The 20,799-nt window shown below is 40.0% G+C and overlaps 1 protein-coding gene across 3 annotated transcripts in view; it reads right to left on the bottom strand.

Moving 5' to 3' along the window:
• The window catches only part of EFNA5 (ephrin A5), a 569,875-nt gene that overhangs the window by 95,194 nt on the left and 453,882 nt on the right, over positions 1 to 20,799 (bottom strand). For all 3 annotated transcript variants that reach the window (XM_073547528.1, XM_073547671.1, XM_073547587.1), the window contains exon 2: positions 15,304 to 15,596. In XM_073547528.1, coding sequence (XP_073403629.1) covers positions 15,304 to 15,596 — 293 coding nt within the window. The remainder of the gene's footprint in view (positions 1 to 15,303; positions 15,597 to 20,799) is intronic.

Here is a 20,799-nt window from a genome sequence, read left to right on the forward strand (position 1 = left end):
TTGTAGATTGTGAGCCTTCGCGGGCAGGGTCCTCTCTCCTCCTGTACCAGTTATGACTTGTATTGTTCAACATTATTGTACTTGCTTCTATGTATACCCCTCCCTACATGTAAAGCGCCATGGAATAAATGGCGCTATAACAATAAATAATAATAATAATAATAATAATAACTCCACCAAACTCCCAGCAAGCTCCAGTGACCAGCACCACGCACTGCCCACTCATTGGCTGGCAGTAAACTGCACCAGCACTCATCTTTATCATTATTCCAGCATTGGAAAGAACATAGCAGTGATCCTGTATTTGTGAAAGCAGCACAATAAATACATACATACACCCCCCAACACTTCACACTGTTACAGCTGCTGATTGGACAGGCTGCTCCCATCAGTATTTGTGTCATTAGAGACACAGTGCTCACACATACACTACACCAAATCTGCTGCTGTATGAAGACATCAGTGACACAGAGCTGTTTCATTCACATAGCAGAGGCTTTGTCACACAACAGACTACATCAGTGACTGCCATCCCCTGTGCAGATTAGAAGCTGCAGACCCCATCACTGGCCATCACACAGTCTGTTCTCACTGCTGCCAGCAGCCTGGGACAGTGAGGGAAGGAATTACTGATAATGAGTTATGTATTGTAATCATGGAGTGTCCCAGAATACAGGACGATTTTCACTCCTCACTACTTTCACTTTCCATAGATAACTGTTCAGTGTGTGTCTGGGGGAGGAGCAGCTCTCTGCACTGAGGCTGCTGGAGGGGAAGAATTCCTTACTGTGTGATGAGGGCTGCTTCATGTGGATGGGGAGGGCCTGTAGCGATGGAGGGTGGGGTTGTTGCTATAGAGGGCATGCTTGGAGTAGAGTAGGCGGTTACGACTAGTTCTCATTTCAATGCTAGAACACCCCCCCTTGGACGTTCTGTTCAAAATATCTAGAAAACTGTGCAAACTAGTGACAGAAAGTAAATTACTTATTGTCATAATTCTGCAGCCCAGATATGTACTGAGATTATGTGAAAAGCCTGGACAACCCCTTTAAGCAAACCACTTAATAGACACTTCCTTTCCCATATCTTTGATATGTCAATTTAATTTAATACTTTATATTAGGCAGATAGATAGATGGATTTCTATAGCGCCAACATATTCTGCAGCACTTTACATTATAGAGGGGACTTGGACAGACAATAGACATTACAGCATAACAATAAACACTGATCAAAACAGATATCAAGAGGGATGAGGACCCTGCTTGCAAGCTTACGATCTATGAGGAAAAAGGGGAGACACGAAAGGTAGATGATAACAATTGCTTTCATTGTTCAGACCAGCCATAGTGTGCGAATCGGGTGTTCCTGTAATACTGCATGAACCAGTTAACAGCCTAAGCATATAACAGTACAGACACAGAGGGCTATTAAATGCATAAAGCATGTGAGACCATGATGCGAGGAACCTGATTATGGTAAAAAAAAACTTTTGAATGGGCCACACGGGGATAGTTAGGTTAATGAGTTGATGCGGTAGGCCAGTCTGAACAAATGCGTTTTTAGGGCACGCTTAAAACTGTGAGGATCAGTGATTAATCATATCAACCTGGGTAGTGCATTCCAAAGAATTGGTGCAGCATGTGAAAAGTCTTGAAGACGGGAGTGGGAGGTTCTGATTATTGAGGATGTTAACCTCAGGTCATTAGCAGAACGAAGGGCAAGGGTAGGGTGGTAGGCTGAGACAAGGGAGATGAAGGGTGGTGCTGAGCCATGCAGTGCTTTGTGGGTGAGGGTAATAAGTTTTTACTGGATTCTGGAGTGGATGGGTAACCAGTGTAATGACTGGCAATGGGTAGAGACATCGGTATAACGATTGGTGAGGAATATGATCCTGGCTGCAGCATTTAAGACAGATTGGAGAGGGGAGATTTTGGTAAGAGGGAGGCCGATTGGTAGAGAGTTACAATAGTCCAGACGAGAATGAATAAGAGAAACAGTAAGAGTTTTTGCAGAGTCGAAAGTAAGAAATGGTTGAATTCTAGAAATGTTTTTGAGGAGCAGATAACAAGAGCGAGCCAGTGGTCGGATGTGGGGGGTGAATGAAAGCTCGGAATCAAGTATGACCCCAAGACAGCTGGGGAGTAATGGTGGAACCACACACGGAGATGGCAATGTCAGGCAAAGGTAGGTTAGTAAAGGGAGGAAACACGAGGAGTTCAGTTGGTCAATCCTGTCTCTCTTTTCCAGTCTGATCATGTCAGCGGTTAACTTTTCTCTGCCTCATTCTAGCATCAGGTTGGCTATTTCTCTCCACTGCATCCTGCAGGTGGTGTCAGTTATAGTTTCTGCCTACGGCGTGTGTAGCTGACTCTGCATACCCAGATTCGTCCTGCTGCTTTTGCTGACTGTACCCATGTCTGTTTATTCCTCTCTTCCTGTCCCGAAACTGTGTTCCCCTTCGTGTTTGGACTACCTGGTACTTGACTTGTCTTGGACTCTGACCTACTGTTTTGTCTCGTCTTTGGCATATCTGCTCCTGACCGGTACTGACCCTTTTGGCTTGTTTCTGACTCTGTGTTTGCTTATTCCTTTGGTACTGCGCTAGAGCCCTGGCCTGTTTGACTACTCTGCTGCCACCTGGTGGTGGTCTCGCTGCTGCGCTGCAGGTCTGTTCTTGCTGTGTGCAGTCCTTCCTCCACTCTACTGCCACCTAGTGGAGCTTGCTTCTACCTGCATTGCAGCAGCATGACGATCGATAGATAGATAGATAGATAGATAGATAGATAGATAGATAGATAGATAGATAGATAGATAGGAGTGGTGTTCCCATCATTTTAAATTGGTAGAATTGCAAAGTTCTTGTAAAATTGAGAAGCTTTGAAAGCTAGTTCTTACTAACATTCCTCTCCATTCTCAAGACCAGAGGGATTTTTAAACATATTGCGTATTGCTCTTTGCTTAGGTTTTTGACCATATCTGCAGTCTATTAATGGTTTCCAGTCTTCTTGGGAAAAAGTGCAGTGCTTACAAGAGCTTTGCTATAGAGCTTGTCAGTGTTAAGGCCCCGTCTCACATAGCGAGATCGTTAGCGAGATCGCTGAAACGTCACAGAGCCTGTAGACTGTGAGCCCTCGCGGGCAGGGTCCCCTCTCCTTATGTACTTGTGTGTCCCTTGTCTTACACATGTTTATTATACTTGTCTATATTTCCCCTTTTCACATGTAAAGCGCCATGGAATAAATGGCGCTATATAAATGCATAATAATAATATAATAATAATAATAATTTTGTGACACAACAGTGACCTCGCCAGCGATCTCGCTACATGTGACACATAGCGGCGACCGGGCCCCCGCTGCGATCTTGCTGATCGTGCTCGAATGTCCTGGGTCATTTTTTGATCGCTGGTATCCCGCCGGCCAGCATGCATGCTGGCTGACGCGCTCCTTCCTTGTTTGTTCCTCATTTTTTTCACACCAGTGTGGATTCCCTTCTAATTATTAAAGGTATTTATATGCTGCTGGACCACAATCTGACACTTCCCCTGACGAAGCCGCACCTGATACGGCGATACGCGTGGGGCCACTCTCTGGGGCTCCTCTGTGGGTCCTGCCATCTTATCTATGCATGGATGGATGACTTTTGGTAAACTGCTTTTTTGAATTATGCTCCATGTCTGGGGGTCTGTTGGGAGGCTCCATTAGATTACCTTGTTCTTGGGGTTGAGGTGCATTATTTTGTGTACCTCTTTTACTTGGGCATATTCCCTCTAGCCCAAACGATCTCTTTTGATCCTATTGCAGCTCCCCTTTCATATGGGTTTTCATGTATGATCCATTTCTTTTTTCACCCAGGTTGTGGGTCATTATCTGTGAACTGTTAGGGTTTCTTTATTGATTTCTTTATTTAACCCTCTGACCTCCTAGTATTACTTGTTAGGTTTACCATATATTTGTATTATATTTTGTGTATATTTATACCTAGTATCATGATATTTACTATGATTGGACATGTTCATCTTTCCATGGTTTGGCAGACACCTGCTTTGAAGTCCCTGTTTTAATTGTTTTTAACTTGGACTTTTTATATTGTGTACCAATAAAAGCTGTGTTCATTCACTTTACTATACTATACTATGGTGTAGTGTGCATATTTTCAGTAGCGCTTTCTCTCTTTTGTTTTTCATTGTTCATTTTGCTACTGGTGTTGCACCTCCCACTATTATCATTATGGTTGTTATATAGTGGTGCGCCTTATTTCTCATTTATACTGTTGCATTTTTGTGTTTGACGCCAACGAGCAACCTCGTTGGCGACGCAGAACATAGGGATGCAGGCGGGAGTCGTCAGAATAGCTGCTGTGTGACAAGGTCCCAACGACCGCCGAGACCGTTATACGGATCGCCGGATCGTTGCTGCGTTGTTGAGTAGATCTGCCTGTTTGACAGCTTACTAGCAACCATTTAGCGACGTACCAGCGATCCTTACCAGGTCGTATCGGTACCCTTATTCTAAAGGTGGGTGGAACTATGGATTCAGCTAGCTTTAGTGTCACTGTGCTCCTCCAAACATGCCTCAGCTTGCAGGACTGGAGAGCGTAGAGATTGAACTAGTGACGCCATGATCCATTGATCTGAGAGGTCAATCAGTTAGTAATGCAGTACCCTCCAGCAAGCAGGAAGTCAACACACTGTGGCTCTACTTTTCAAGAAGATAAGAAAACCCATTTCATTTATTTTCTACCAAAAATATGTAGTCTACAGAATAAGATATCATTACATTAACTAAAGGGGCTGCTAACTACCTATTTGGTCTGGTGACGATCTCTGCTGGCGATTCTGCGACTTCTGCTGACATCACATTGACAGAGCAGCGTCTTCTCTTTCGCTCTGCTCTGTTGATGTGACATCTCTGCCAATGTCATGCTGATTAGCAGCTGGCTCCCGACTTTATAACTGAGGGGTGTCGGCTGTCAATAAGCAAGACTTCGGAAGTGACACCCCTTCAACAGAACACCAAAAGAGTAGGTACTGCTCTGTTGACGAGGGGTGAAATAAAGCAAGAGAATCGCCGGCTGAACCTGCAGAGATTGTCCCTGTGTGAACAAGCAGGTGGTTAGCAACTAACTGCCTGTTAGCTCTTAGCTCCATACACAAAAATACTAAAAGTCCAATAATAAATAATAAAGTAACTATGTCAACTACTGAAACACTCCTTCAGAATATGACTGGTTTGGTGTTAAGTATTTAAATGCGAGTCCATTTGCTGAAACTACCAATTGACAATGGCAGTAAAAAATGCAACGCATTCAAATGATTGGGCAGCCAACGTATATATTGCCACAGTAAGTGCAGCCAAAGTGAGAGTTGTACTTTCCAGCAAATTTTTGATTTGGCTATCAGTGGACTCCATAAAGATACATCCCTTTAAAGTAGTAGTTTAACCATCAAATGTGTAATAGCTTTGATATGAGTTTAGTACATAAAAAGAATCTGTTGGTTTTGCTATTTTGACAATGTTCTAGTAATTTGGCAGGGCACCAAAATCAAATTGATTCTTAGCAGTAATTCATTCAACCTTAGGATCACTTACAAATGTCACAAAACTAAGATTGATTTTTTTGGATATACAATTGTGTGTCGAGGAGAATGAGTCTATACAAACCGATCTATACCGCAAGGAGACGGCGGTTAACGCTCTGTTACACACCTCCTCGGCACACATCTACCCTGTCATTAGGGCCATCTCAGTTGGTCGATTCCTAGGACTAGACAAGTTTGTTCCACCAATGAGAGATTTGAAAGATAATCGGTTGTTCTTTGGCATAGATTTAAAGCAAAAGGATAGAACGGTAGATGTATCAAGAATAGATACAGGAGAGCTAAAGCTACACAAAGGGCTAATCTTTTGATGCACTCCAAGGAGACAACAAATAGTAATTTTGAGATCAGTTGTATTTCTACTTCTGTCATTGGTAAAGGATCCGTAAAATACTAACCAAACATTGGTCAGTTCTAAAACCTGACAATGTGTTGGCTGCTCATCTTCCGCAGATCCCTTGCTTGACACCTAGAAGGAGCAGAAATCTCAAAGATTTCTTGATAAAACGCTTCAATGTGGCGAAATACACCACTCCTTTTAATATAATTATAGGTCTAAAACGATTTCCTTGTGGTAATTGTTCAAACATTCTGAGGTGTGCAACATTATCATCATCTGATGGAACCAAAGAATATCAAACTCATGATTACATCTCATGTAACACTACACATGTGGTATATTATGCCACACGTCCATGCTCCAAAATTTATATCGGTCTAACATCACGCAAATTGAAAGTTGGAACTCACAAACATGTAAGGGATATTTTGGCAGTCAAAAAGACATCAGATATGTCTGTTAAAAACTCTCCCAAGACAGTTCAACATACAGTATATCAAGATTGTGATCCACAGGGCCTAAAAATTAGGAGTATAGACAAGATCCAGAGTGGCATTAGGGGTGGCAATGTTAAACAGATCTTTGCTCAACACAAGTATTAATGGATCGTAACACTTAATGCAATGTAACCAATAGCTCTCAACGAGAAATTGAGTGTCGTACTCTTTTTATAATGGTCTCAAATGCATCCTACCTGTAACCTTCTGTAACGCTTTGAAATTAGGTATGTTTTTAATTATTGTCTTTGTTTGTCTTGTTTTTAGTGTCATTGACATGCCTGTTCATGGTCTGATTGGTTTTTGGATTCCAGCTAATGCCTTTTGTCAATATTTTTAGCCTTATGACACTATGCTTATGATAGAGAGATTTGGTTGCCCTTCTTAAGGGTTTATAGGGGAAGGGGGAGAGAGGGAGGAGGGCACTGTTTGTACTGACATAGCCAATGTCATATTGCTTTGTGCTATTTATATTATCTATTTTTTAATATTTTCTTGTTTATTATGTTATATTTAATGGTTTCTGTATTCTCTTTTCACATTTTCATCTCACCAATGCTATTACACTAATTTTTTTATACTCTGTGAGGCAGTGACCCCTGATAGAGCTAGGGGGCGCTGTGTGTGCTCTTCAGGATGCGCTTGGAGGCATAATTATGATGGTGATTTAGGGACTGGCAGTATTGTAAATGGCCGGTATGTGTCGCAGAGGTCCTTTGCGCTGTAAGCCCAAAATGATATGGTTATGCTGGGACTTATAGTTCAACAAGTGTTTGTTGTTTTTACTTATAAGGGGGGCTTATAGGGTTAGTCAGAGAGCTGGGCGGAAATTGACTAACCACACATGCACCGCCCATCCATGGGGGTAGTTACAACCATATAATGTGACTGTGGTCTGGTCACATGGTCAGAGTGTGTGGACCTAAATGGTTCAGAGTACTAGGTCCTGGAAGGTCTGTGTCGGAAGGATCTTCGGTTTCCTCCCAAAGCCCAAAGATAGGGAATCTAGATTGTGAGCCCCATCGGGAACAGTGCCAATAATGTCTGTAAAGCGCTGTGGAATAGCACTACATAAATGAGTAAAATAAATAAACTTTAGTCAGTGTTGACCTTTTTGTTTAAATACAGTTTTACACATATGGATCATTCACTTTGCACTTTATGCTATTACAATGCTTCATTATAATGCCTTTTCCCTTCGATCCCTCTGTCCCACCCACTTTATGATATATGCTGCTTTATACTAATGCCTCTCCCCTTTGATCCACCCCACCCCGCCTTCCTGCTGTTCGTCGTCCATCTCCCATTATGTCTATACTTTCCAATATGGTTGCATCCTTGGTCTCCTTAAAAATGGCCACTGATGTGCGCATGCACACTGTGATCCAAAGTCATATTCCTTCATATAGGTCATCAATACTGCGGCCATTACGGAAGTACCATCTTTGGCACGTCGGGGAATCCTGGGGAGCACAGCTATTCCTTTATACTATGGGTAAGCTAAGCTATCAGCATTAACTTGTTCATCTTTTTATGGAACATACATGCATGTGGGTATTTGGGAATAATTATTATATGTACTTTATGATCTCAAACTTGCGGTTTGCACTATTGTAATTTGTATCTGATGCAATTATGTTTTTCCTTTATTTGATACTAGATATTCATGTTTTTCCCATTTTTAGCTTCCTCCTTGTTAAAACATGATATTTTGCATGTATGGTAATTGTAAACTAATTTCAATTAAAAAAATGTGTATTCTCTTTGGTGGTATGTGGCTACTCCATCAGTGGTGGGTCCACAAGTTTTGATAGTTTTTAGGAGAACTCTACCCCTTTATTTTCCTTATTCAATTAGGGGGTACAACCTAAATTGGTTATGTTTCCAACCTGCATACATAATATGCGCTATATGAATGTTTTGATAGTAACTCTAAGGAAGTAGATTAACTATCAAATGTGTAATAGTTTTGATATGAGTGTAGTACATAAAAAGATTAAAAAGCAAAGCCCATACTTTATTCATGATTATTGCATTCCTTTTCTTTGTAAACCACATATTAAATAATCAGGAAAGTTTGTTATATAATGAAGTGGTTTGGTGTGGCTTGGTTTCTGGACGGCATTCTCATAACAAAATTAATTCCCATTATTGCTGTGCTACAAAACACCCTTTGGTTTATAGATAGATCTTGTCAGGCAAGCAGAGGAAGTTAGAGCTTAATGAAGCATCAAGCCACAACTCTCCGGCTTGGAAGCATCTGCAGGTATTGGTTCCCCCTTGAATTTATTTACTGCATGATGTCAATATGGAGATGTAACATTCAAAAGACAGGGAAATGAGGGCTTTAAAACAGTAATAATATTTTGCCTAATGATCTTAATTTCTGCTACCAAAGGAAACAGAGAGCAGGCGCTTCACGCAGGTGGCAATCTTGAAGGAAAGTATAATTCCATCTGGAAGACCACAGGGGGATTTTATAAGCTAAATGAAACCATATGCAAAGTTGCCAAATCTTTTCCCACTCCAAAAAAAGATATGACCGAAAAATAGTCTAAAAAATATTTCAAGTTTGTTTCTTCATATACTCATTTTGTAATAATACAATTTTTAAATCAACTGGCACTAGACAGATATAAGAATGTGACAGAAGAACAAGCCAGGGATACAGGTCACAACTGGCTACTAACTACTGTATGGGCAAAGTCCATCACTACATGACCAAAAAACTCGACAATAATGACCCAGGTAGTCTTAAAATCTCGGGAACTGTCTTGCTTTTTCAACAATCCCAACAAATGAAGGGATTTACCAGGCTTGAGAGTAATTAGATTAACACCACCAAACACGTGGTCAGTCTGGTCAATTTTTGGGCATTCCAGGAAATACAGTACTTCCTGATCACTGATCTGTAAATGTCAGCCACAACTGTACACATAGGGCCTAATTCATCAAAACGTGCGTTGCTTACACCAGTCTTGATGAGAAGGCATACTGGAGTCAGATGCTCCTAGCTCATGAAGAGATGCAAGCCTCTTCATGAATCTGTAGCATCTGGCGAGTGGCGTGTGAGACCATGTGCCACATCAGAAATCATGATCCACTCAGGAAGTGCCACAGTCAGAGCTCATCATTTATTAGACAAGCATCGATGTCCAGCACCCCATTCTAACCCTGTTCTTCCCATTTTATCAGAGCTGGGAGAAACTGGAATGAAAATGCTAAAGTTTGCATCATTTTGGTGCAACTTCGGGTAAATTTTGCAAATTTTCAAAGCTTTTACAACAGAATTTTTGCGTGAAAGCTTTGATGAATGCGGCCAATAGAGTTGAGTGGTGTGACAGTGTTGTTGTACATTAATGACCCCTATAGAGCAATTTCTCCAAGCCAAAAGCAAAACTTAAGAATGTTAGTTCAGCTACCCTGAAACTTTACTTGATGTTTAAATTGACTATTCAGTTAACCTTTTCACGGTGTCTCACATCCTTCTGGCAGGAATGACAAGTGAACTCCTGTCCTTGGACTGTATAGAGCTCTGGGTCAGAAGTGTCATGTCAGACAAGCAGATGAAAAGACCTCCTGCTTGGTAATGAGAAGCATGTCATTGCTCAGAAAGCACCAGATCATTGTTGATTCCTCAGGTCAAAATTGGAGGCCACAGCTCTCCAGAACTAAGGGCCAGGCTACAGTCAATTTGTATTCCCAAAATAGTACATACACTGCTTACACTTTACCAATGACCAATACAACCAGGGTCTACGTGACATGAAACAAAGCAAGGTTTCTCCCATATAACTGAGAACGCAGTTCATGTCTGATACAGATGGAAACTCTTTTTTTGTAATGAAAAGTTTAAATTACAAAATGCAAAACCTTCCAAGCTAAATACATTACTGGGGAAATAGGATCTGCACAACTAAAATACGGTCAATTATCCAATATAACCACAGTACTTTGTTCAGAACAAAAGGGCCAAATGCTTCTTTATTGTAAATTCAGCTCCATTTTTATCCCATTGGCCAATTTTTGTTTTTTTTCTTTCATTTTTTCCTGACTGTACCTTCTTATGTTTTTTATTATTATTTTTAGATTGGGGAAAGGTATTAATTTTAATGCTTATTCCTTTGTATTTTTTTATTTGTTATATTTAAAAATTACCTTCTTTTCAGTCCCTCTATAGTGCTTGAACCTGCAATCACTTGATATCTTGTAATATATGCTGCAATAATTAATTATTTGACTATATAGAAAAAATAATCTCCTATGAAGGCAAACCCAGAGACCATAGCGGTGTATCAAAAAGCTGTTGTCACTGCTATGGCATCCCATGATTAATATACATTGCAGGGGGGGGGGGATTATAAAATTCAATGCAGACGCACACATCATTTCAAGCTATGTAAATGCTGGTGTTAGAGATTAACAACTCCCTAGCTCACCCCACACATCCAAAACCACGCGGGTGACATACATGTACTTTATATGCTGGGAAGGGGGTATTTATCTATCTCAGGGGCAGACATACGATTGGTGTAACCTGTGCAGCCCAAGTGGTAAGGAAGCCTACTTCTACCTCCAAAGCAGTTTCTTTCAATGACACACAGAGTATTCTGTGGACTATAAGATGCACCGGACCATAAGACGAACCACAAATTTTGAGGAGGAAAATAGGAAAATAAATTTTAATGTGTCAAATGGGGGTCCATCTTATAGTCCAAATTTAGCTTACCGAGGGAGGGTGGCGGCGGTGGAATGGGGTCACAGGGCCGCTGGTGTAAGCCGTGCAGGCAGGAGCGGAGTTCCTTCTCTACACATTTTTCTCCCTTCAGGAAAATGGCCTCCAGAGGCGGTGCATGTGCAAATTGAGATCTCAGCTCGTCATTGAGCTGAAACTTCAAACTGCACATGCGCCGCCTCCAGCAGACATTTCCCTGAAGCTCACCACCTGGGCACCAATGTGTAGAGCTGGGACTCTGCTCCTGCCTGTGTAGTGACCAGAAAAATCATTACTAATGTATGTAATATGTCATATGGTAAGTGTGTTCTCTATTCCTTATATGATTATACTTGTGACGCCGGTTCCCCGTCTTGCCTTAGGAGGAGGTAAATTATTTAATACTATGCTCCCTCTCCTGCCTTGTTTTGTCTATAGCAAATCTATGGGGTCCATATAATACTCCCCCCTCCCATAGGTCACATCAGAACTCAGAGTTAGTGTTCCGTCAAAGGTTAATTGGCAGACATGTAACTATATTGGTGGAAACCTGAATGACTGCAAATTATGTACCGTGGTAGATGTTGAGGTACCAGAAATAGAGTACTATTCTCCCTGCCCCCTTTAAAAACTTGGGGGCACTAAATAATCATGAAAGTATCGTAACATCAGAGTGTCTACACCTGCACCATTGACATCTTCATAAAGACCACTGCCAGGACACCCCCTCCTCCCAGCCCAGAGCTTGCAGCATCACCCTACTTCTCCTAACCCCCTGCCTCCTATGACCCACTCCACCGTCGTTGCTGCCTGGCCCCCCCGTAAGCTACATTCGGACTATAACACGCACCCAAATTTTCCTCCCATATTTGAGGAAAAAAGTGCGTATTATAGTCTGCAAAATATGGCATATGGGTGTATTATGATGAACTATTAGACTGCAAAGGGATCATATACTGTTCTTGCGAGGGGCCCTATTCTATCTGTGTCCGCACCTGATTTATCTACAGTACATGTAGACTTGTATTTCTTTCTATCTATGTTTACCTGTTTGTCTAGCTACTGATCTGTCTTATCTATCGATCTATCTTATCTATCTCAAGAAAGAAAAAAAAAGCTTTGAGTAAAACTTTTTCTGTTCTGCTTTGTTAGTGTACCAGAATTGAATAACTCACTATTAAATAACATCAATATACCTACATGTTGCAAACTAAAGTTACGCAACCAGATAGGAGATGCAAAGAAGAAATTTCCCCTTTCCTTTCAGTTGCTGCGATTCACTTCACTTTAGGATATGGTCACGCATTGGGATCAGTTCCATCGCATGTAACAGTTGCCGAAAATTCTGCATTAATTCTTTGCGTGAACACGGCCTAAAGAAACTATTCTTCTGCACAAATGACTAGGTGAATCTTATACTGTGACATTAAGAGGCCATTTCCATCTTTTCTATGGGTCTTCTTATTAAAATTGTATAAGCAGTATGAGAAAATCTACCGCTACCTAAATAATATCAATACAAATTGTATATGTGAATTGGAGGGATTATACTTTAGAGCTCGCCTTTGAATTGGAAAGGATATATAAATAGCTGCTAATTTAAATCCTATTTTTCTGTATTCATAATTTTGCAATATTTTTAACACTTATCTAATCATCCAGATATTCCTTTTTGGAGATCCCGGCTACCTTGTATTTTCTAAGGTCCTTGTGACGACCCTTCTACTCTTCAGTCTCTACTATCAATACCTTCATAGGGATTTTTGGTGAGGAACACATTAACTAAATTCAGCTCTTGTAACAAAGCGCTAGTGAAGGGCATTAAGGATGTGGACATAAACGTGAGATCAGTGCTCCTGGATCTTTAAAAGAGGATATCAAGGATACGGTAATTGATTTAACATTCATTTCAGTCTGCAAAAGGGACTTTAATAAGGAGTTTTTAATAGTTCTCACTTAAATGATGTATAATGCAGCGTTTTGTAACTAACTAAAACACCTCCGCTGACTAATAAATGAGTACGCTCACATCAAAAATGGAATTACAGCTAAATTGAAACGTTCAACATTTCAGTAACTCGGCACAAATAACGTTCGCTCCACTGGCTAAAATGAGTTTCCTTAGGCTTTTCTATTTATTGTGCTTTGTCTACGTTCCTGAATATCCATATTTTGAGAGATCTGCTTGTAACATGGCTCATACATCCATCCTGGGCCTATTAAACCATGCGTTATTTACAGTAGTGAACTCACATTCTCACAAGCTGTGTAATTTCTAGTAATAAACTGATTTTGCAGCCGGGTAATACAGATGTGTCTCAATGGTCCATTTTTTATTCTGCAGTTTAAGAAGTTAAGGGCCTATTTATAAGTGTGGAGAACAAAAACCATATGCCACGGAAAAAGTACCGAATGATGTGTTTTCCTATAAAAGTTTTCACTCAAAGCGTTGAAGACATAAATAAGAACCAGTAATACTTTCTACACTTTTAAATAGCTTTTACATGTCATCTATAATACTGTTCTACTTGTACCTATAAGAAACTACCAATCTCCCTACCTAGTTATCTATCTACGAATTATCTGTCTATGAGATTAGTGCATTTTATTATTGGAAATGTGAATTCACAAATATCACAATACTCGCTGGAAAAATTTTTGTTCAGTGGCTGCTTTTATTCAGCTGGACCGTAGGTTCATTTTAGCTTCTGTCTTATGTCTTCAATACCTGGACCTTCCACATTCTACTAAAGCGGACTTGTATCACCATATAATCATGTAGAATCGAGGGAGGTCCGGACATTGCAGCCATAATAAAGATGCTAGCATGCAAGCGGAATATGAAATAGGTAATGTAGCTGGAAATATGATGATTGCATATGGCCCATACTGTGAGGAAGGGGTGTTACTGTGTACAAAGATGACAAACGCTTCAATATTTGCATAGGGCGAGAAGGTGATAGAATTTTCTTACGAGCTTTATGCTAAGTAGCTTATTATTCTACTAGATTAAGAAGACTAAATAAAATCTAAACACAACCCAGAAAACAACTTTAAAGGGGAAAATACACAAGTGTTCAATTCACTACACTGTCCCGACAGATGCAATGAAGCATTACACAGTTGGCAGGTAAAATAATAGGCTGTTTCTGTCATGTACAAGCTGGTTCCACCAAAGCAATTATTGAAAAAAAAATAATATGCCTAAAATAATATCTATAAACCAGAAAATGACTAGGAGCAAATTTAGTTTTATCATCAGTGGTTTTGGCTTGGTTTGTTGATATAGGATGGACACACAAATGCACATTGGTTGGAAGCTTCAGTCTTACGGTATATAGTCATCCTCACAGACGGCCCTAATTCACAAGATCAAAAACATGTATGACCACTTTTCACTGTGTCCATTACGAGGACTTGTTGGGATGCGGTTCTCTCACAGATGAATTCCCTGGGAGGTTGTTTGGCCGTCAGGTTCATGCTCTGTGTAACACCTTGACTACGTTGACTGAGAACTAGATTGGTTCTCAGTAGTACAACTGGGGTGGCAGCTTAGGTGGTTGCTGGGAACATGATAGGTTATTTCCAAGCCTTGATGAGAGGTGGTCACTAATCCCTGGATCTTGCTGTGGCCTTCCGGACTGCACCATAGACATGAGAAAGGTTTTTCAAGGGCCTTTCTCCTTTTGGAGGAGATTTCGATAGACCACATCCTTGTGCACTTTTTGTGTGGCGCCCCTCACATTTTTTGCGTACCTTGATGGAGAGGACTATCTTTGGACTCTTAAAAAATGGGTTTTATAGACCAGACAAGTTAAGTAAAGGATCTTTGAGGACACCCTGAGAAGGTACCATGCCACTTATAAAGCATATTAAGTAATTACTAATGAAATAAGTGAGAACTGAGATAGCCCTATGCCCATTTTGCTATATACATCATAATTTTGTACTGGTACATGTATCCAAATAATATAATGATCTGTGTAGTGATAAACCTGTGCTTAGTTGGCCAGCTCTTTAATTTTGATGAACAAGACTAAGGTCATTCCTTAAACCTCAGACTATAGAAACCATGGGTTACCATTCTCTGTAAAAAAGCAAATTTAAACTCTGTGAGAAAAGAAATAAAAAAAGGATAGATTGTACTCACATATATAGTAATATTCTCTTCCTGGTCTAAATTCAAATCCTAATGAGAAAGGAGTGAAGAGTTGGAATTTTTCTGAGAACTTTAGAGGTCCATTGGAAGAGTGTGGTCGATTGCACTCCCATCTTTTGAAGCCTTTGGATGTGTGATCACAGGAGCTGTAGCCATCAAAGTTCACCATGAATAAAACGTATCTTTCAGTTTTATCTTCAGGCACAGAGTCTTCATAATGAGGGCAGAATACATCTAGATAGTCATTGATACAGACATCAATGTGGTAGTCACCTCTCATAAACCTGCCATTACAGAAGGAAATAAAAAGAAAGAGTTAATATTGGAAGTGGATTTTTTAGATTTTACATATTAGAAGCTCTTAAATACATATTACGGCACATTTTTAAACAAAACTAACTGGTGGTTTACCTTTATCTAGTTATTGAAATGTAATTGAAATCGGTCAGTGAATTGGGCCCATAGAGGCCTCTTGAGGTAAGACCCCCACTGACAGCATGAAAAAAAGGGGCCATTGCTCTCACAATCTACATATCAAATCAGCACTACTTAGGGATTTTCATAGCTGTAAGCTATGTTGATTGTATTATCATTGAAACGGATAGGACTCTGATTTGAGCAGTATGTCCCTTCATTCTAGTGGAAGTGAATAAGGTCAGGCACAATGACACATCAGAAGGCAGATAAAGGCAAAATTCATTATGAAATTATGCCACTACGCGAGAAAATATAACTATGTTAACTATACAATGTAATAAAAAAATAATACTAAATAGTTAAATACCGACAAGTTTTAAGCGAAGGGTAAAAAAAAAATATAAGATTAATTTTATCATTATTATTATATACATATGTAAATGTATTACTTAAAGAATATTAAAATAGATTATTATTATTGTAATATTATAATCATCTTGAAGGGATAGGTATTTATTGTAATATATTGAAGGTCTAGATATGTATAATAATAATAATAATATAATTGCAATATTCTTGAAGAAATAGAGATTTTATTAATAACTAGCTGAAGAGGAAGAGCCTCGTACAGTCAGCCAGAGCCACCGGACTACTACCACTAATATCCCAAATCATCCCATCAGCCAGAGCCACCGGACTACTACCACTAATATCCCAAATCATCCCGTCAGCCAGAGCCACCGGACTACTACCCCTAATATCCCACATAATCCCGTCAGCCAGAGCCACTGGACTACTACCCCTAATATACCACATCATCCCGTCAGCCATAGCCACTGGACTACTACCCCTAATATACCACATCATCCCGTTACAGTCACCAGACTACAACCCCTAATATCCAACATCATCCTGTCACAGCCGCCGGACTACTACCCCTAATATCCCACATCATCCCGTCAGCCAGAGCCACCGGACTACTACCCCTAATATCCCACATCATCCCGTCAGCCAGAGCCACCGGACAACTACCCCTAATATCCCACATCATCCCGTCAGCCAGAGCCACCGGACTACTACCCCTAATATACCACATCATCCCGTTACAGTCACCAGACTACAACCCCTAATATCCAACATCATCCTGTCACAGCCGCCGGACTACTACCCCTAATATCCCACATCATCCCGTCAGCCAGAGCCACCGGACAACTACCCCTAATATCCCACATCATCCCGTCAGCCAGAGCCACCGGACTACTACCCCTTATATACCACATCAGCCCGTCAGCCAGAGCCACCGGACAACTACCCTAATATCCCACATCATCCCGTCAGCCAGAGCTACCGGACTACTACCACTAATATCCCACATCATCCCGTCAGAGCCACCGGACTACTCCCCCTAATATCTCACATCATCCCGTCATTCTTGAAGAAATAGAGATTTTATTATTATTAATAATAATAGTAATATTCTTGAAATAATAGATATTTTAATAATAAATAATATCACTGTATTTTTTAAGACCTATATATTTTATTATTATTATTTTTATTATAAATAATCATATAAATATTTTTAATATATATTTATTTTAATCTTTGGCCAATATCTGTCTATATTTAATGACTAATTTCATTCTTAGAAAATAATAATAATAAATTATCCTGAACAATATTTACTCTATATGGACACAGTATAATTATTGCAATACCAAGCCAGGTTCTAGCCATTTACTATGATTTATGACATGAGTACAGCCATATTTACGTAGTTACACATTGTTGGCACTTATTTCTAGTACACATACAAGGTCTTCTACGGCATTTACAAGAAAGGTAAGAGCAATGCAGTTTCACTGCCAAACTACACAGTAAAGAATCTGCAGCTTTATGATAAAAAGGATTCTGGGATATGAATTAATAGCGCTCGTGCTAACCTGACAGCTCTGAACAAGAGCCAGACGATCACTGCAGCCTTAGGTAGTCTAGCCCAAATGGGTTTCCTCTTTAATTATTATAAAGCATTTTCTGACATGCTATACTCGAGAATTTGCAAGTGTCATTTTTGTGACATTTGACACCGATGTGCTATGAATGATAAATTAGGACTGAAATTTAAAGCCCACCCAAGGCATTGCGAAGAGAAAAAATCCATTAAATATATATTTCAGCAAAGACAGACTGGACATTTGTAGAACAAATGGTTTTATACTCAAAAGACTGCGTGACATTTTGGAAAGCAAAACTTTGACCATTTTAATTTATGCCAAAATTGTTAGTTGAAATCATTTAGCAAGTCTAATTCATCCAATTGGTTTATTGTTAAAACCTATGTATGAAAGAGTAGACTTCCTGTGTAACATTTATATAGAAAATCATTCAAATCAATAACTCATTAATTAGTAGAAAAGTCTCCAAAAATGCCAGAAAAAATGCCCAAAAAACGCTTGAAAGTCTAACTATTCATTTCTATTTTAAAACAACTTCATACATTCAGATTTTTGAGTGTTTTTCTGCCATTTCAGGTTTTAGAAAATGGTAGAAAAGAAGGTGCGTGTACTGTCTCCTCCCGGAAAATGAAAAAATAAAAAAAAAGCACTGTCCAATCAAAAGGCTGGAAAAAAAAAAAACGCTTCAGGAAAAGTTACGAACTCACCAAAAATGCGCTTCTGGAGCGGAAACGTTGGAAATCCTTCTTCAGATATCAACATTTCTAAAAAAAGACTCTGCTTCTGCTCAACTTCTACTGTCAAAAACTCAGCAAAAAGACACCATGTGCACATACCCCAAGAAAGGATAATTACAAGCAAGGCTGGTTATTAAGAATAGAGGGGTGCCCACATTGTTTTTTTAAATAATTTTAAAAAAATGGCATGGGGTCCCCCAATTTTTGACAACCAGTGTGTTTACCAAAAATACAGGGGAACCCATGCCTTTTTTTATTTTTCATTAATTTATAGCGCAGGCGCCGGCTGATAAATACTTTCATCAGCCACCACCTGCTCTCGCTGTTACTAGTGGCAGCAGGCGTAGGCTGATGGGAGTAGTGGTCCCATCAGACTCCAGTGACTGGAGATAAACTTTTACCTCCGATCACAGTTGCGTGCTCATGCTGTGATCTGATAGTGTGAGAACCACGGCTGTCTGACCGGAGGCAATGATTTTACCGCCAATCAGGGCTGCCAATGTTTCTTGTGCGGTCATGCACATGATAGCATGATAAACACCCAGTGTTGGTGGTGCCGAACTCGAACAGTAGCACGGAAGTCCGTGTTTGGGGTCCATGCTCGAATAGTAGGTGTTCAGTCCGGACAGGTTTGGCCATTTCTACAAGGATGCTTCCATTAGCATTAGATGGTTGATGTTGTAAGTCCCCCATACACATTAGACTGCCAACTGTACCCGCCGATATCGATGGGTTTGGCTGACAGTCTAATGTGTATGGGCGAGCCAACTGATTGTCTGGCAAGATATCGATTGGACATATTCATTTTGGACTCCAGTTCTCCTAGAGATAAGCCGCCTGCTAAGATGTCTGTTAATGGTTTTCTCATAGATAACACAGGCATGCTTAGCCAAATGAGCGCTCCTGTGTATGGGGTCTATGCCCGAACAGTAGGTGTTCGGTATGGACGGGTTTGGCCATTTCTACAAGGATGCTTCCATTCACATTAGATGGTTGATGTTGTAAGTCTCCCATACACATTAGACTGCCAACTGTACCCGCCGATATCGATGGGTTTGGCTGACAGTCTAATGTGTATGGGCCAGCCAACTGATTGTCTGGCAAGATATCGATTGGACGTATTCATTTTGGACTCCAGTTCTCCTAGAGATGAGCCGCCTGCTAAGATGTCTGTTAATGGTTTTCTCATAGATAACACAGGCATGCTTAGCCAAATGAGTGCTCCTGTGTATGGGACAGATGGCTGTAGGCCAACCGTCCGAAGCGTCATTCAGCCGACTGCCATCTAATGTAAAAAGGAGCCTTAAAGCTATAATTCACTTGTGTATGGCCACGTTTATAACTTAGGATTGTTATTTAGAAGAGTCATTTATGGCTCAATGCTACTCTCTCTGTAAGTCAGTGTGTATTATGTCATAAACTTCCCCTATGAAAATTTCTCAGTGAAGACAATGAAGCAGAAGAGCGACAGTTTAGACTCTTTGCTTTAGTAATCAGTGGGTGACTTGACTCAGAGACCACCACCACCAATGTGTCTCAATGTTGTATTAGAAGATGTTCATATTGGCATGCACATACTTTTTAAAATCTTAATAGGATATTCCTAAGCCCTACACAAAAGGAATTCCAGACAATTGACATCATGTATAGTCATTAATCACACAAATCAGCAGAATATTGTATCAATTTGTCATGAATAGGAATTTTGCAAAGTTTTTTTTTGTGTAATGAAACAAATAAGTCTTTTCAGTCTGTTTGTCTGAAACTCTAGCAAAGTGTCCACTTTTAAGTTAGCGGTGTAATTCTCCAGAAGCACACACTTTATATTTACATATCTCCAAAACATTTAATGTGCTGAAAGTTCATCTGAAGATTAATGAGGCATAAAGCTTATTAGAGGAACCTCTGAAACCCCAAATTATATATTACATCCAAAGCACGGTTCATGGCAGCTCCTTCATCTATCACATTATATTGATGATACAGTAACCCTTGTTCGGTGACCTCCTTCACTATCAGCTCATTGATCTTCTTTCACCAGCAGTCACATTGATGAACCAGACGTGTAAACAAAGAAAAGGGGTCATGGTATGTTTCAGTTTGAAAGTTGACATCTGTAAAACTGTGTAATATTTCTTATCAGTGCTGTTGTCACAATTCGTAGCCAAATGTGACTGTGTGAATTTTGGTCTTGTAGTCAAAAATAAATTAGCATCCCAACAAAAAAAGTTCCCGATGTATTCTCATGTATACATTTTAATTTCTGCACTTTGTGCTTCCAGGTCCTATTCACTGATTCACAGTCTTCCCTGTATATGTATAATCTACTACGTCATGCAAGTCCTTTATTGGCATCACTTCCTGTGTGATGGAGGGCA

The sequence above is a fragment of the Dendrobates tinctorius genome, unplaced genomic scaffold (genome assembly GCF_039654945.1).
Source record: "Dendrobates tinctorius isolate UK_male_01 unplaced genomic scaffold, ASM3965494v1 ptg000003l, whole genome shotgun sequence".
In the NCBI taxonomy this organism is placed as follows: Eukaryota; Metazoa; Chordata; class Amphibia; order Anura; family Dendrobatidae; genus Dendrobates; species Dendrobates tinctorius.